Source organism: Podarcis liolepis, assembly GCF_965112155.1.
Source record: "Podarcis liolepis genome assembly, chromosome: 18".
Taxonomy (NCBI): domain Eukaryota; kingdom Metazoa; phylum Chordata; class Lepidosauria; order Squamata; family Lacertidae; genus Podarcis; species Podarcis liolepis.
In genome coordinates this window covers 11,152,185-11,169,538 of record NC_139572.1, presented here as the reverse complement: position 1 = coordinate 11,169,538, position 17,354 = coordinate 11,152,185, and the positions used below count along the sequence as shown (strand labels likewise).

Below are 17,354 nucleotides of genomic sequence, written 5' to 3'. Positions count from 1 at the left end.
GGAAGGAGGCTTGGAAAGGGAGTTTGAAGGGGGGCAGGTGAGAGTCGGTTGAGAGCGGTGGGTTCTAGAAGGGGGCACGAGGGGGGGGGCTGAAGCTGAGCTGGACACAGCCGCCATTGCTCTGAGCATGTGGCCGTTCAATGCCGAAAGAAGGGGGTCTCTCCAAACTTGGAAGCAAGAAGATTCCATGAATTCAGGTGAGCCATGGAGCCAGGGCTTGGCTTTGGAGTATTCAGGAAAGGCGCCTAGCAGGCTTCAGCGTGCACGGGGCAGGAGCCTGGTGAAATTACTTCCGAATTATTTCTTTGCGCCATCGCTGCACATGACCCTTCATGGAAAGGGTCCTGCCCCGAGGGGCTTACAATCTTTAATAGGACACAGGGAGGGAACAGGGAAAGGTTGAGGTCCAGGCAGGATCCTGAGTCTAGGTCTCTGAGGGATTCCTGGACATTTCCCACCTGTAACCTCTTCCTCTGTTTTTTATTTTCCTTTCTGTCTCCTAGGACAAAAAAGGCTCCTGAGACGCCAAACCATGAAGGAGGCTGGAGTGAATCAACCATTAGTGTTTGTGGTAATTCCATGGGGAATCCATTCCCCACATGTGCAGGGAGGTCATGGCGCTGACCTGAGTGAAACAGGGCTGGGTTGGGGGGTTGCAGTCCCGTCTCGCCCCAGCCCCTTGCTCCCCTCCTTCCAAGCCAGGGGTCAGGTGCCCAGGCAGGAGCAGGCTGGCAGCCTGTGGTGACGTGGGCATGGACAGCCTGGCAGGGGTGCTTGTTCTGCCCCCCTAGAGAGTACAATGTCCTTCTTCCTTTGCAGGGCCGTGGTTTGGGGAACCAGCAGCAGCCCAGCGGTGCAGGGAAACCCAGCAAAATCCGGAGGTATGTTGTGACCTTGTGTGGCAGGGGAAGTGTTTCCCAGTGATCCTGGGGGTGGAGGAGAAAGGCCTGATTTAGAGATCCCTGTTGTTTTATGGAAAGGGTTTCTCTGTGGTCCAGGCAGGGCCCTAGCTAGGGGGTGGTGAGATGGGCCCCCGCCAGGGGCGCAGGTAAGGGGTGGGGCACAAAATTGCCTCAAAAAGATGTCCAGAAATATGTCTGAGCATATAGATGATAATAATAAATATTACAATCTATGTATTTATCTGGAACTCCTCCAAGCAATCAGTCAATTGAATGAGTGGTTTATCCGGTCATTAAAAAAAAAAAAGATATTTTTCTTAGGTTGCTTTTGGTTCAGTATTTATCTTGTAAGTTATCTGTTTGCATGCGTTTCCAGGTGAACAAGGAGGAGTACCTCTCCTGCGGGCCGGCGACCCCACAGCAGCCCTCCCTCGCCTATCATGGCATGGAAGTGCAAAAAAAAGAAGAAACATCTTTGAAGGTCAGATGAGCAGGACCAGCACTCTCTGCCCAGCCCAGAAAGGAGGCGGGAGTCATCAATGTTTTTCTGACAGCCTGGAGGCTGCTGGAGATGCGAAGCAGGTAGGGTGCGGGGTGAGTTCGGATTCTGAGAGGTGCCAACAGGGCTCGTAGCACAACGGTAGTGGCCTTTCTGCTCTAGAACCAGGCCTTTGGCTAATTAAAGAATGCATGGCCTATTAAACATGCTTGTGGATTGGGAGGTTGGCTTATGAGTTTGTTTTTGTTTTTAATGTGTATGCTGTGTTTTTATTTTGTCTTTTTATGCTGCAAGCCTCCCTGAGAGCTTCAGATAAAGGACGGCATGCAGATTAAATTAATCGATTGACTGATTAATGATCATGGCAGTTTCCCAGAATCTGGAGGTGAATTGTCAGGCTAGAAGTGGAAAGCGGGAAAAGGAGTCCCAAGACCCCCTTGTGCCTTGGCCTGCGTTCCCTCATCGCCTGTGTCCAAAGGGCCTTTAAAAAAGTGCCACCACCTGCGTCACCACTGGAACCCAGAACCAGCACCAGCAGGGCGCAAGCAGAGAGGAGGCTGCTCCGCACGCAGCTGAGGCGGTGGATTCGCCAACACAGCAGCTGCATGCACCCAGAGGCACTTTGAGGATGAGGAAACACCACTTCTTCCCCGGCCACTACCCAGCACCAGCAGCCACCGGGTTTTCCAAAAAGCACCGCCACCAGTGCAACCAAGCACCAGCACCAGCAGAGGGGCGCAAGCAGAACCGAGGCCGCTGGGCAGGCAGAGACGGGGGAACTGAGTGAGGCGTGAGGGGGTCGTGCAGGGCTCTGATGGTCGCCCCGGGGGCATGTCCTTGCCGCCGCCACACAAGTAAGTCTCGTGGGGCTCTGATAGGGTACCAGGAGTCTCCTTGACGGGGGTGCGGCTCCGAGCAGATGACCCCCGCTGGGGATTCTTCTTCCCACCTTCCTTCGCTGATCTGACCTGTGAGAAAAGAAAACAATTCACCATCAGTGCTGGGAAGAGGGGAGAGACTTCCCAGAATCCCCTGCAACCTGGCCTGACCCTGTAAGGCCGTCCTTTGTCTTCCCTCCTCCTCTGTCCGCCACACACCTCCTTGAGGCATCCAGAGTCCCCCAAGGTGTCGCTCTTGTAGGTTTCATGGTCTAAGCTCAGGGACGGTCCGAGTCAGCGTCTCTCTGGGGGTCAAGGCGTTTCTTCCCATTTGGGCTCCTCCTGCACACATCCTTGGTGTTGCCGATATCCACTGAAACTTCCATAACAAAACAAAAAAGCCACCAAATTAAAATTATTCTAAAAACAGGTAACAAATCCTAAAAGCAATCAGCGGCTCTCCAAACAACTTCAGAATTGCCAGGGACAGGGCTTTCAACTCCCAAATAAACAGTTTAAACAGGGATACCTTTAAATTTCTCATAGAAGCTAATAGCGAGGGAGTCGGATGCACCTCACGAGTGAGGGCATCTCACAAACGGGAAGCCACTGCCTTGTCTTGGGTTACCACCAACCGGCCACCCTGGCAGCCTTGTGTTAACCTTGTAGATGCAGGGTCACGTGGGCAGAGGACTTCTGCCCGCAAATGGGGCCTCTTTTACCCCGGCCAGGCTAAACACGTCCACTCCCTTCCAACCTTTCTTCATCGGACTGTTCCCCATCCATTCCAGTTTGTCCCTACCTTCCTTTAAAGTGCGGGACCCTCAACTGGGCACATTCCCACTAATGTTCAAGGAAATCACACCTGGCCTAACAGGCCTCTCATTCCAGGCACCGTCTTTGAAGGAAGCAGCACTTTCTCTGTTTTTTAAAAGGTGTTTTTTTACCAATATGGTAAGTTCTAGACAAAAACGAATGTGTGACTGATCATGCATCACATCCTCTTTCTGGAGATTCCTGCTTTAGCTGGTCAGTCGAAGCCGGTCCCAGGATTGTGGCCACTGTTGCCTGCTGAATGCTTCCGGGAGCCGCAGATGAGAGCGGAGTGCAGGGTGGGGACCAAAGGTGGACACACGACCCCAGAAGGAGCACGACATGTCTCTCCCCCTCCCCTAAAACGCCACAGGTGACTGGCACCTACAGACATGACTAGAGCAACACCAAGTATATTCTATCATCTCCCCTCAAAAAGGAAAAAGGCCTCCCTGCCTGCCTCCTCCCAGCACAGTCGTACCTCGGGATGGATATTTTTGGGTTGCCCTCCGCAGTGAGCGTGTCATTTTTGGGTTTCGCTGTTTGCGCATGCGCAGACGCTCAAAACAAAGCGCCGAATGGCGACACATGCAGACGCACAGAAAAGGAAAAAGCCCTTCCTGCCTGCCTCCTCCCAGTACAGTCATTCGGGATGAATATTTTTGGGTTGCTCTCTGCAGTGACCCGGAAGTAACGGAGCGCGTCACTTCCGGGTTTCGCCGCTTGCGCATGCGCACTCAAAACGAAGCGCCGAATCGCAACACACGCAGACGCACAGACCCGGGTTGCGTCGGCTTCTGGATGTGAACGGGGCTCTGGAACGGATCCCGTTTGTATCCAGAGGTGCCCCTCTACAAGGTTTTATCAGTTTATTTTATTTTATTTTATTTCAAATGCTTTTTGTTAATTTTTTCCATATGGAAAATACAAGGTTTCATCAGTTTAGTCCAAATAAACCATGTCCCACCTTTGAGCCACGCCATCCGGGCAATTCTAAAACACGGCTTCCAAAATCAGTTTTAGAAAGTGAAAATATTTAACCTATGAAAGCAAGAAAAAGCCTCGGGCTGGAAGCTCTTCTTTTCGGGGGTTGCCAACTTACCAGCCCCTTCCTCGCTCTCCGTCGGGCGCATGCGCACAAGGCCCAGTTTCCTCGCCCGGCCTTCCTGCGCTCTCTTCCCGGCAAAAGGCGTCGCCAAGGCCGGGGGCGCTTTCCGCGCAGGCGCAGTAAGGTGCGGGGTCAACGGGAGGAGGCCTCCCGCCTGGGTCGAGGGGGACGAGCGGCCTCTGCGGCGGATTAGGGGCTAAGGAGGCCATTCCTGACGGAAGGCTCAGCGAGCTCGACGCCGCCCGGAGTTACGGTTGCCTAACGGCCAGCGCAGGCGCAGTATACTAACGCCTCGAGGCGCACGCGCGGCGCCGTTAAGCTGGCCGTTAAGGGGCGGGCCGGTCGCGCTCTGCGCACGCGCTGCCTGTGCTTTCGCGGACGGCAGCCGCCTGGAGACAAACTTAGGGCGCGCCAGCCGCGCGAACGACCCTCGCTGCCGAGGCGGAGCCTTTGACGGGACGGCGAGCGCCGAGGGACACACCAGGTGAAGTGATGCAATAATAGAATCGGGGGGGGGGAGGAGGGGGTTGCGCTCTGCCCATGCTCAGAGTCCCGGTGTCCCCCCCCGCCAGTCAGGGGCGGAGGCCGTTGGCGGTGGGTGCAAGGAGGTAGGGTGGGCTCGCCGGCACTCTGTGTGTGCTCAGAGGCACAGCTGCCTCTCCGGCCGCGTCTTCGGGGCTGGAGGAGGAGGGGGTCGTGAGGGCTGGAGACCCGCCTCAGTCTGGGAATTTGGAGCTGCTTTTCATACCGCGTTCGGATATTCAGGTTGCGTTTTGGGGGGTCGTAACTAGATAACGAGAATAGATAAGAATATTTGAGTCCTTGGAGGCATCTCAGCTCCAGGGCTTTGGGGAAGCAGCTGGTTATCTCACCACCTTTGAGCCCAGATTTCAGTCCAGCTTCTAAGACTGGGTGCCTGCTGCCAGCCACGGTAGACTGACGTTTATAATACAGTATAATAAAATAATAATAATAATAAACTAAAAAGAGGCATTCTGTATGTTATTCTGTATGTTATTTCACCCCCCCCCACTCCCCTGCACCAGTGCTGAGCCCTGACCTTGACTTTTTAAAAATAATTTATTTAATCATTTTTGTATTTTTTATACTGCTGTTCATTGCAAATCTTCCAGAGACCAACAAATCTTTAAAAATAAAATTAATGCAAAATAATCCAAATATCATAAAACAATGAACAAAAGTCAACATGGCCTAGCAGGCTACATTTTAAAATGCCATTCAAAAGCTATGGGAGCGCATACAGTACGATAAAACCTTCTATTAGCAGCAAGGGGGAAACAGATCAGCTTTTTAAAACGTCTGAAAAACCTCAGGCTGCAGATCTTTTGAAAAGGAAATTCATAGGGGATATTCAGGCAGGATGCAGCATTTGGAAAGGGAGCAATCTGTGGAGCTGATTATCCTTCCCGCTTTCTGCATGAAAGAATGTCTTGTTCATGCACAATCAGAAACTGATTACTCAGCAGAAAAGACCCCCCTGCGTTCCATTGGACACTCTTCCAAGCAGTGGTAGACACTCAGACATATAAGCTAACCACCAAATCGCACCTTAAACCGAGGTAACAGTCACCAGAAAGACCAGGTTTGAAATCTGCACTTGGCCATGAAGCTCACGGAATTACCTTGGGCCAGTCTTTCTCTCAGCCTTCCCTACCTGGTAGGGCTGATGTGATGATAAAAAGAGAAGGGGCGGGGAGACGTTTGTGTGCCACAATGAGCTCTGCCGGGTTAAAAATTGGGATATAAATCTATTTTAAAAAATAAACAGAATGTCTAGTATTGATTCTGGCTAGTTCTCTTGCGGACTCTCCTTCCTTGGAGGTTTGGAAGCAGAGGTTGGGCGGCCGTCCGTCTGTCATGGATGCTTGAGGAGAGATTCCTGCATTGCAGGGGGTTGGACTAGATGTCCCTCGGGGTCCCTTCCAACTGTCAAACTCTTGTCCCACAGGTCAGAATGGCGGCCAAGCGGATCACCCAGGAGACCTTTGACGATGTTGTGCAGGAGAACATCAGCGACCTTGGCATGGATCCGGAAGAGGCCGTGATCGAAGCCGTCCAGCAGTTTGAGTCTCAAGGTGTGGTTTTTGCGAAGAGATGTTTTTAACTGGCTGGGTAGACCTGAGATGGCACAGCCTTCTCTGCTGTTCTAAGAATCCCTACTGAGGACCCCTTCTCATTGCCCCCACTGCTCCGTGTCTTTTCTCCAGGTGTTGACTTAAGCAACATAGTGAAGGCAGCCCCCAATTCCGCCTCTGTGGGTGGGCAAGAGCCACAGCATGCTGTTTTGCAGGTGAGAAGGGTGTCTGGGGCCGCCCAAGAAAGGAGGAAAGCCCCAGGGGTCGCTTTGGGAAGGGGCCCAGTGGCACCACAAGGACCTCAGGCTGAATCCCGGGCATCCTGAAGTTGGGCTGGGAATGTTCCCTCTACAGTGGTATCTCTAGTGGCGGAATTAATCCGTTTTGAGGTGCCATTTGCACCCCAAAAAGTCCGCAACTAGAGTGCCTCTTCTGCGCATGCATGGGTGGCGAACCCGGAAGTAAACACTTCTGGGTTTGCCACATTCGTAAGCTGAAAGTCCGTAACAAGAGCGGAACGCAACACGAGGTATGACTGTATTCCTATTTAAACCAGGGCTTTAATCAAAACCATGAGCACTAGGATCTTGGTTTGTTTCTTAGGAAAGGAGCACAGCTCAGTGAGTGGGCAGCACTTGTTCTGGAATACTGAGCTCAGTGGTCCGACTCAGTGTTAACCAGACCCATAGGGCCCTAAGCATCAGAAGGTCAAATATATAAGCTGGGCGTCAAACAGCTCCTTAAACCAGGGTTACGGTCGGCAGAGTGGAATGCCTACTTGCCATTTGGGGGCCAGACGGCTCGAAGGTCATATTTTTTAATAGGGCTTTCCTGAAATTCATTCTGATTGTGCCGATAAAATGGAGTTCTACAGGATGGGGTGTCCCAAACCCAAGGACCCCCAGGCAGGCACCTCCAGGTGGTGGAGATGCCAGGCACCCTCCTGGCACCCAGGCATCTTCACCTAGCCAGGTGCAAAATGGCATCGCGATGTTAATCACCAGCCCCGTCCTTGTATCAGCCATTGTGATCTCCTGGTGTGCCCAGCCCTACTCGCTCCTTTCCTTCTGCAGACGCTGGACTCCTTGCAGAAGGCAGTTGCTGATGGCGACTCGGGTGCGGTGGACGAGCTGCTGGTGAGCTTTGCGGAGCAGTGCCGGCAGGAGATGGCCGTCCGCTACTTGGCGGGGCAGAAGGGCGCTTATCCTGCCGTGCTGGCCGCCTGCCGCCTGGCTTGTGAGGAAGGCTGCTCCCTCCTCAAAGCCCTCCGCGCCCTCTCCGCCCTCCTGGACGGCCAGCCCGACTTCCTCGATGCCCCCGGGCAGGAGCTGCTTCTGCGGGTCTTGCGGGAGCGGCAGGACGATGGCGACCTGACCCTGGCCACGATCCGCTGCGTCCGGCAGGCGTCCCTCAAGCACGAGCAGAACCGGCAGGACCTGGTGAAAGGCGGCGTCCTCTCCCTGCTGGTGGGGGCCGTTGTCCGCCATGGGGACCGGGCCGATGTGGTCCGGGAGGCCTGCGCGGGGCTGCGCTTCATGACCTTCGACGACGATATCCGGGTGCCCTTTGGCCACGCCCACGAGCACGCCAAGATGATCGTGACGGAGCACGGCGGACTGAGGGTCCTCATCGAAGCCGCCAAAGGTAGAAGCCTTGCCCCTTCCTCCCCAGCCAGGGAATGCAAGGAGAGCCCTTCTGGATCAGGCCAGAGGGAGGGGGGGAATTCGATTCCAGCGTTACCGGAGGCAAGACCTCCCTCTCTGTCTTTCCAACGCCAATCAAAGACAACCAAGAAGTGGTTTGGGGTGTTGGCAGCTTTTTGCCAAATCCTTTTTATTGATTTTCCAAATTCAACGCCATTTCCCCCAAAATAGGTTTCCCACACTCCACGCAAGGTTTCCTCTTGTTGCTGCTTTGTTTCCCTGGTTGTTTCCAATGCTCGTTCCATTCAACTTACTTATTCTGAAGCATCGGCTCTCTGCTTGCCAATTCCTGCTCGTACGATATTTTAACATTTGCAATATTGAGGATTGACTTCACGACAGAAGTACTGTTCTTGGGAGACAGGGGGCGGGCAGGTGTGGGGGACTCCCTGGTCCTGAATGGGGCAGCTGTGTTGGTGTTGACCCTGAAAGCCCTAAATGGCTTCAGCCCAGTATACCTGAAGGAGCGTCTCCACCCCCATTGTTCTGCCCAGACACTGAGATCTAGCGCTAAGATCTTCTGGCGGTTCCCTCACTGTGAGAAGCCAAGTTAACGGGGAACCAGGCAGAGGGCCTTCTCAGTAGTGGCACCCGCCCAGTGGAACGCCCTCCCATCATCAGATATCAAGGAAAAAAACAACTATCAGACGTTTAGACGACATCTGAAGGCAGCCCTGTTTAGGGAAGTTTTTTATGACTGCTGTTTATTGTATTTTTAATCTTTGTTGGAAGCCACCCACAGTGGCTGGGGAAACCCTGCCAGATGGGTGGGGTATGAATAATAAATTCTTATTCTTATCTACAAGTGAGGTTACTCCACAAATCATAAAATCCTCAATGAATCAGTAATTGCCGTTTTTCAAATTCCTTTTCTTTCCTTCTGCATGTATGAAGCCCAAAAGCTCACTTTTACTTTTCACAACCAGGTACGATTCACAGACCATCTCACTTTCTCTTCCTCCTCCTCCTCTCAGCCTTCCCCGACGACTGCAGCGTCCTGAGGGAGATCTGTGCCACTCTGGGGCGCCTCTCTGTCCGGAACGAGTTCTGCCAGGAGATTGTGGACCTGGGCGGTTTAAACTTCATGGTGGCGCTGCTGGCCGACTGCATTGACCACCAGGTACTACGAATGTAGGTAACTGCCACGTCAGATCACTGTGTCTGTCCAACCCAGTAGTGCCTACTCTGACTGGTAGCGGCACTCCAGGCAGGGCTGGCCTGATCCGTGAATATGCAGTGGATCGAAATAAATCAAGATTTCGGTCCTCATTATTCCGAAGGAAGGACTGATGGACTAAAAATCTAGGCAGCATCTTCATATTGCACTGCGCCAGCAATCCATCTAGCTCAGTATTATCGACACTGGCTGGCAGCCGTTCCCCAGGAGTTCCAGGGGACATTCCAGAAATGCCAGGGATTTCTCATTATTTTTTTTAGTTTTTGTTGATCTGTGGTTTGTTTGAAAGGAAGTCTGAGACCAAACTCCTCCTGGAAAAGTTGACTTCAGAAAAATGATTCCAACAGGATCAGGGACTTTTGAGAGTTTTCTCACCTATGCTCCAAAACTCCCCCTCCCCCCCTTTTTTTGGGGGGGGGGTAAAAACAGCTAAAAGCAAAGGGACTTTCAGATATATAAAAGCCAAAAGCGTTAGGGAGGCTGTCCCAACTGCAGCACAGACTTGACCATTTTCATTTCCGTGGGCTTGCATTGGGTAATATTAATACAGTGGTGCCCCGCAAGACGAATGCCTCGCAAGACGGAAAACTCGCTAGACGAAAGAGTTTTCCGTTTTGGAGGTGCTTCGCAAAACGAATTTCCTATGGGCTTGCTTCGCAAGATGACAATGTCTTGCGAGTTCCTGCTGGTTTTTTTTTCCTTTCCCCCCTCTTTTTCTAAGCCGCTAAGCCCCTTATCAGCTGATCCGAGCAGATAAGCCGCTAAAAGCCGCTAATAGCGCTAATCCGCTAATCCTTCAATGGGCTTGCTTCGCAAGATGAAAAAACCGCTAGACGTCACAGAACGGATTCTTTTCGTCTTGCGAGGCACCACTGTAATGAAAAGAACAATCTATGGCCTTTTAAACTTTGCATGGGGGAGTTTTTGTTTGTTATTATAGTATTTCTTGTGTTCTTATATTGCAAACTGCCCTGTGATCTTCAGATGGAGGGCGGTATAGAAATCTTCATCATCATCTTGGAAAGGAGTTGAAATAATAATAATAATAATAAATGCCCATTAGCACCTTAGAGACCAACTAAGTTTCTTCTGGGTAGAAGCTTTTGTGCGCATGCACACTTCTTCAGATCCACCTGAGTTGGTCTCTAAGGTGTTGCTGGACAATTTTTTATTCCGACTGCATCAGACCACCTGCCTGACTCTAGACTCCTGGGAAGCAGATGCTCTGCCTTGGAGCTACAGGCGCTCCCCTAAAATAATAATAGTAAGGTTCCAGTATTTGTTTTTCCAGTATCTTAGTCTTTGCTTCTCCACCCCAGACCCAAACTTTAGCTGACTTGGTGGGCTGGCCGTCTGTCCTGGATGCTGGAGCCGGGATTCCTGCCTTGCAGGGGGTGGGACTAGAGGACCCCCAGGGTCCCTTCCAACTCTGCGACCGCGAGGCTTTCTTTCCAAACCTGTCCTCACGCCTTGGGTCTTTGCCCTTCCGCTGCGGATTGTAGGACCTGGTGAAGCAGGTGATGAGCGCCATCCAGGCGATCGCGGGCAACGACGACGTGAAGGACGCCATCGTCAATGCCGGAGGGACAGACCTCATCGTGCTGGCCATGACCCGGCACCTCGGCAGCCCTTTGGTGAGTGGGTGTCGGTAGAGGAAGCTTCCATTTATTGGCTGGTCTGTTGCATTTATCCCGCCTCTTCCTCCAAGCAGCTTAAAGCGGCGTTCGGTTGTTCACCTCTACAGGTGTAACCCTCACAACAACGGGGTGAGGGGGTTAGACTGAGAGGCCCCAACCAGCCCATCACCTTGTCATGGGGAGTGGGCTTGCACGTTCCTAGGACCCTTGTGAGCGCAGCCGTCGGGAGTCTCGTACTCCCAGCAGGGTCACCCAAGGCGGTAAGGTCAAAGGGGAGGAGCTAGACAAAGCATGATCCCAGAAGTCCTCAACGGCAGAACAGGCGGAAGATGACAAGCGGTGTGTGACAACGGCTGTGAAGGCGGAGGAAGAATCTACCGGTCATCGTGATCCTCATGCCATTGGAATAGAGCCTTACTGTGAAGACCGTGCATTGGTCAGTGGTCCCTGATCTATGCGCATAAAACAAATTCACACACAGGCGTCTTCCAAAAACCTCTCCCAAACCCCAAAAGTCCCAAGGGGATCGGCAAATGGTATCGGGGGCAGGACCGTGACATCTGGAAGCCCCTAGTCAAGAACCGGCACATGGGCGGTGGATACAGATTCAGTCGCTCTGAGTCAAGGAACGAGGCAGTTGAGTAGCTTGGCAGCTGTATCCATGACTGAGCAGCCCTATTTAGGATCCACTCTGCTCACCCCAAAAAGGGGGAGGGGCTAAAAAAGGTGCCCAAAACATAGTCTGCCTGCCTTTTCCCCTGACTGGATTACTGCGCCGAGGTCACCACCCAGCGGTCGTAAAAGACAATTGAAGCTGTGATGTTTTATCTTCAATATTGCATCGCTTCAAGGAACTCAAAGAGCAGGTGAGGGACAACTGAAGGAAGAAAAGGGAGGCAACACTTTCTTCTGGAAAGGTCTTCCTGAACAAGAACGTTGAATACACGGAGTAGGCTTTGCTATCAAAAACGATCTGGTGAAGCTCTTGTCAGAAGTCCCTAATGGCATTAATGAGCGACTTTCAACACTTCAACTAAAACTCACCCCAAACCATCATGTCAGGGAACTCCCATCAGTGCCAGAGGGAGAGAGCAAAAGCCAGAGGGATTCCAGAGAGCGTCCCGGGAGTGGGAGAGGCAGCCCATCTTCTGGGGAAGAGAATCAGCGTAGCAGCAGTGGAGAAGGGGGGCAGAGGGGGGAAGCGGCGAGGCGGTCCCATGACTCCTTGCCGGGGACCAGCGGGGAGAGTAGGGGTCCTCCGCTGCCCATGCCCTCCTTGCGCAGAAGGCTTTCGCGCAGAGAGGGTAGGAGGAGACTAGGCGTCAAAGAGCTTCTTTCCTGGAAGAAGTTTAAGAAACGCCCACTGACGGATTCTGCCAGCGATTGAGTCAGCCACGGGAGAGTGGCTGTCCGGACAGGAAAGGTTCACTCAGGCAACCCAGCCAGGTGTTGGCACAGGCTTACGCACGAGCAACCCCTAGAACCATTACACATCAGGCTCCTATTCTAAGCGCTTATGCACCAACACTGATTGCTGATGAAGACATTAAATAAAAATTTTACTCTCAGCTGGATATCCTCCTGGGTAATTTTAATGCAAGAGTTGGGCAAGATTTTGATCTGTGGCCTGGGACTATAGGGAAAGAAGGAATTGGCAACAGCAACCAGAACAGAATCTGGCTTTTGATGATATGAGCAGTGCACAACCTTGGCATTACCAACAGACTCTCGACAAAAAAATAAACATCTTGGAGGCACCCTTGGTCAAACCACTGGCACCGCTTAGACTATGTAACCGTCCGAGCGGAAGATTGCCGTGATTTGCTCCTTACCAGAGCTGTGGTGAGTGCTGATGACTGCTGGACAGATCACCAGAATTGGCCTCCACAGTAACTTACGGACTCCCATTTAAAACTGTGTTTGTGGAAGACAATCTTACTCGGCGATGAGTGATCACAGAAGAAGAAGAAGAAGAAGAAGAAGAAGAAGAAGAAGAAGAAGAAGAGTCATTCAGTGAGCTTCTCTTGGGTCCTGTACTGACCCTCTAACCTAGAGGTTTTCAACATTTTTGAGTCCATGACTCCCTTGACCAACTACATTCTTTTTGCGGCCCCCCTGTGGGGCTCACCCCTTTCCTGGTGAACCAGCAGCCCCTCATCCCTTTTTGAGCACTTTCCCTTGTTGTGCGTTCACTCAGCCTCCCCGCTCCCTCTTCTTGGGAGTCCTCTAGGCAGCCACTGCTGACACCCCTGGTCTCTGAGCTGCCCCCCGCTGCCCCAAAGAGAGATGCCTCCCAGAGGCCCCTTTCCCCTGGGAAGCCTCTAGCCGGGCTGCTGCAACAAACAGCTGTGCAAGCCTTTGGGAGGCAGAGGGGCAAGAGGGCATCAGAGGAGGGAGGGAAGGAAAGAGGGACAGAGGCCAGTGCTGCCCGCTGAACCCCGATCATCATTCAGGGCACCCCAGGGTGCCATGGCACACTTGGTTGAAAACCCCTGCTTTAACCACTACACCACATTGGCTCTCCTTGGTTGCTCCCAGTTCCTTTGCTGTTCTTGAACCCCCTCCCTCATCTTTTCCCCCCCTCCCCTGGATCAGCCCCCTCCAGAAGAAAGAGCTCTTCCCTGTTCCAAGGGATCATAGAATTGTAGAGTTGGAAGGGGCGGCATGCATATTTAATAAAAAAATAAATGTTACACTATATTAAAAGCAGTTGAAAAGAACTTAAAGTTGCAGAAATACTATTACTGTACGATAAAATGCAAGAGTGGCGTCAAGCTTGCTGTATAATAAAAATGCAAGTGTGTCGTCAGTCGGTTGAACATGGCTGCCTGCGTTTCCGCCCTCAGGTGTGTGAGCAGAGTTGTGCGGCCTTGTGCATGCTGGCGCTGCGGAAGCCCGAGAACTGCCGGGTCATCATGGAAGGGGGCGGGGCCTTGGCAGCGCTGCAGGCCATGAAGATGCACCCCAAGGAAGCTGGCGTGCAGGTAACAATTTTGCGCTGTGAGAGACAGGAGTCGCTCTTTCACCCACCCTCTGCCCTGGCGTAACCACAATTACCTCTGAAGGTATCAAGCCTGCTTTCTCACAAGGATATAAGATGGGCTGCGTCTGGTGTTTGAACTACTGTTTCTGGGGGACAGGGGGCAGGCAGGTGTGGGGGACTCCCTGGTCCTGAATGGGGTAACTGCCCCCGAAGGACCAGGTGCACAGCCTGGGAGTCATTTTGGACTCACAGCTGTCCATGGAGGCGCAGGTCAATCCTGCGTCCAGGGCAGCTGTTTATCAGCTCCATCTGAGACCCTCCCTGCCCACAGACTGTCTCGTCAGAGTGGCACATGCTCAAGTTATCTAGTGCTTGGACTACTGCAATGCACTCTATGTGGGGCTACCTTTAAAGGTGACCCGGAAACTACAACTAAACCAGAATGTGGCTGGTGACTTGGAGTGACCACTGAGATCATATTACACCGGTCATGAATGACCTACATTGGCTCCCAGTACCTTTCCGAGCATGATTCAAAGTGTTGATGCTGACCTTGAAAGCCCTAAACAGCCTCAGCACAGGGAACCAGGCAAAGGGCCTTCTCAGTGGTGGCACCCTCCCTGTGGAACACCCGCCCATCAGACGTCAAGGAGATAAACAACTATCTGACTTAGGCAGCCCTGTATTGGGAAGCTTTTTACGTTTGACGTTCTATTGTGTTTTTATGTGTGTTGGAAGCCACCCAAAGCGACTGGGGAAACCCAGCCAGAGAGGCGGGCATAAATAATAAAATTGTTGCTATTAGTAGTATAGTCCTACTCTGAAGGCCCACTGAAATTAACATAAACATCTTAACTCCATACTGGAAAACCACACAATGAATCGCTAGAGTGCAATATTATATACCATTTTTTACACACTGTTGATTTTATTGGTATTGCAAACATTATAATTTCGTAAATAATGTACATTCTAATTAAGTGTAAACCACTTAGGAAGTGTATCAATGTTGTTTAAGGTGCCATATATATTGGAGAGCTGTTTCTCTCCTCGCCCCTTACATTTGGGCATCTCTTAAGGTACCATAGACCAGTGTTTCCCAACCTTTTTGGGGCAAAGGCACACTTGTTTCATGAAAAAAATCTCGAGGCACACCACCATTACAGCCCTGTGACGTCAGCGCGCAGCGTCACGCCGGGAGGGACATGAATTGCTAGCAAATTACATAATCACCTCCTTGAGGGCTGGCTCATCTTCTCCGAAGGCAGAACCCCATTAATTAACAGCACAGACTCACACCATAGCCAAGACGAGGGGGGAAAACCTCAGTCATGCACAGTCATGCACATGTGGGGGCTAAATGAGGACGAAGACCGGGCAGAGAGCAGGGTTCAAATCACCCCACCTGGCCAGGACAATCCCTGGGTGCTCCCTTGGGCCACTCGCCTGACCCACCTCGCAGGGCTGTTGTTGCGAGGATAACACGGGGAGAACCACGCGCGCCCCCGGGAGCTCCTTGGAGGAGAAAGCGGGCGATGAATGCAATGCACGAAATATATGAGAGGCGACCAGGTTTTGCAGGTGAGGGGCCCCCGCCAGCCTCCGCTTCCAACACCCGGCGCAACGACGCCGAAGTTTCCCCCCGGGCTCGGCTCGGGGAGCAGCGCTGCTCCCCTTCGCCCTCCTGGCTCTCTCTGCCGCCCACTGGGGACCCCCCTCACCTGCCAAGTCCGGAGTGCCGGTGGAAGTTGCATGCATGCATGCAGGGCGCCGCGTTGCCATTGCATTGCACTGCACTCCATGCAACGCCTGCACGCATGCATTGCCTTGCACGCCCGCCAAGGGGTCTCCCCGCGGTCCGATGCGTCCCCTCCGGCGCTAATGCAGCATTGCAAAAATAACCACCCCCCCGACGCAGCCCTACCTGGGGGGCAGCCTCCGCCGCTCCGCCTCCGCGGGGATCCCCAGGCTCCATCCTGCCGCCCGATCTCCGCGGGGGCGCAGGCAGGCTGCGCGGGGTCTGCGCGGGAGAGCCCCTGCCTGCCCGGCCGCCGCTGCTGCGCTCATTCCATGGCCGGGAGAAGAGCGCTTCAAACAAAACGCCCGGCCCGCCAGGCCACGCTGGGAAACGTAGTTCGCGCACCCCGCGCGGGCGCGGAGCCCAAGGGCGAGGGGACTACGGATCCCGGCAGCCCCCGCGCCGGGGACGGAGGGGGAGAGGCCGGGTGCAGGGATGGAGGGACGGGTGGGCGAGCGAGCGAGTGAGTGAGTGGCAGCCGCCAAGCCTTGGCCGAGAGCCAGGAAGGGCCTCCCCGGAGGAGGAGGGAGGCGCAGAGCGGGAGGGAGGGAGGGAACCCCAGGGGTCATCTAGTGACGGCGCCCCAATCGAAAATTTGACTTAAAAAAAAAAATCTTTCGAATTTTTTAATTTTTCCCGCGGCACGGCACACCAGGCAACATCTCGCGGCACACTAGTGTGCCGCGGAACAGTGGTTGGGAAACACTGCCATAGGCAACGTCTGCATGATGGTTTCTGAGATCAAGGAGCAGTTTCTGCCTGCTTAGGGTAACAAGTTTTGACTCAAGGTGGCGAGCAGAACCTTTCAAAATGGTGCTGATTTTATTCAAACATTGCATAGTGGTCCTTGAGATCAAGGCGCAGGTTTCGGCCTACGTTCGGATGCGACATTTTGAATCAAAATGGCACTGATATTTTTGTTGTTGCTTCTCAGAGGTCCCAGGTGACGCTGGGCGCTTTCTTCTGCTAACGAAGTAAATCGTTTGCCATTTTTCTCTTTCTCCGTCCAGAAACAAGCCTGCATGCTGATCCGCAACCTCGTCTCCCACACTCGGGATTTCTCCCAGCTCATTCTGGAAATGGGCGCTGAGGACTTGATCGCCGAGGCCCGGGCCGCCCACCGGACGTGCGAGGACGTGGCCAAGGCCGCCTTGAGGGACCTGGGCTGCCAGGTGGAGTTGAGGGAGCTCTGGACGGGCCAGAAGGGCAGCCTGGCGCGTTGACACCCGGAGACGCCGGGAAACGGGGGGTTGGAAGCGGTGGGGATAAGCGGAGAGCAAGATGGACTTGCAGAGCGGAATAAACGCAGCCCAAGCGAGAAGGAGGGTGTTGGCCTTGGGGCCATTAGCTGCACAGGCCCCGGAAATTCACCGTTGTGCCGCCATTTACTTTTCTGCAACAAGTCTTCAGTGCGGTTTTTGTTGTTATCTTAAATATCTGCCGCTTCAAGAACTTGACTGGCCGACCCTAGAGAATGGAGTGGCGCCTGCGGAGAAAGCTTCCCTTTCTATAAAAGCGGCCAAGAGCAAAAAGCAGCAACAAGGGGGGGGGGAGGCTGGCAGGCCGCTTGTTCCATTTACAGCTGTATTTTGGCCCTACCCTGGCTCTCCATGTGGCCTGGCAGGCTTCTCCACCTTCAATTAGGCAACCACTGCTCCCTCCTGTCCTCCATTCTTCTTCCAGATGTGCCATCCTCTGGCCCTTGGCCGTTCTTTTTCCTCTTGTGTCATCATGCTGCTGGTTTAAAACAATCATGTGCC

The 17,354-nt window shown here is 53.1% G+C and overlaps 1 protein-coding gene and 1 long non-coding RNA gene across 4 annotated transcripts; one reads left to right on the top strand and one right to left on the bottom strand.

Annotated features, from left to right (window-relative positions):
• Positions 1-1,667: 1,667 nt before the first annotated feature.
• Positions 1,668-4,251, bottom strand: LOC310697586. The gene is made up of 3 exons (XR_014521057.1): positions 4,195-4,251; positions 2,499-2,658; positions 1,668-2,369 (listed from the first exon to the last, which is right to left on the bottom strand). It is a non-coding gene; the product is annotated as an uncharacterized lncRNA (long non-coding RNA).
• A 311-nt stretch (positions 4,252-4,562) lies between these two features.
• Positions 4,563-17,345, top strand: ARMC6 (armadillo repeat containing 6). 3 transcript variants are annotated; one of them, XM_083483963.1, is made up of 8 exons: positions 4,563-4,684; positions 6,170-6,296; positions 6,429-6,511; positions 7,370-7,940; positions 8,974-9,119; positions 10,679-10,810; positions 13,660-13,797; positions 16,605-17,345. In XM_083483963.1, exons 2-8 carry the CDS (start codon positions 6,176-6,178, stop codon positions 16,815-16,817), a joined length of 1,404 nt encoding a protein of 467 aa, XP_083340089.1. In that variant the 5' UTR covers positions 4,563-4,684; positions 6,170-6,175; the 3' UTR covers positions 16,818-17,345. The 3 variants fall into 3 exon arrangements, with proteins under 3 accessions (XP_083340089.1, XP_083340090.1, XP_083340091.1); XM_083483964.1 differs by having other exon boundaries at positions 4,563-4,689; positions 6,175-6,296; XM_083483965.1 differs by lacking the exon at positions 4,563-4,684 and adding an exon at positions 4,946-4,970 and having other exon boundaries at positions 6,175-6,296.
• The last annotated feature ends 9 nt before the right edge of the window (positions 17,346-17,354 follow it).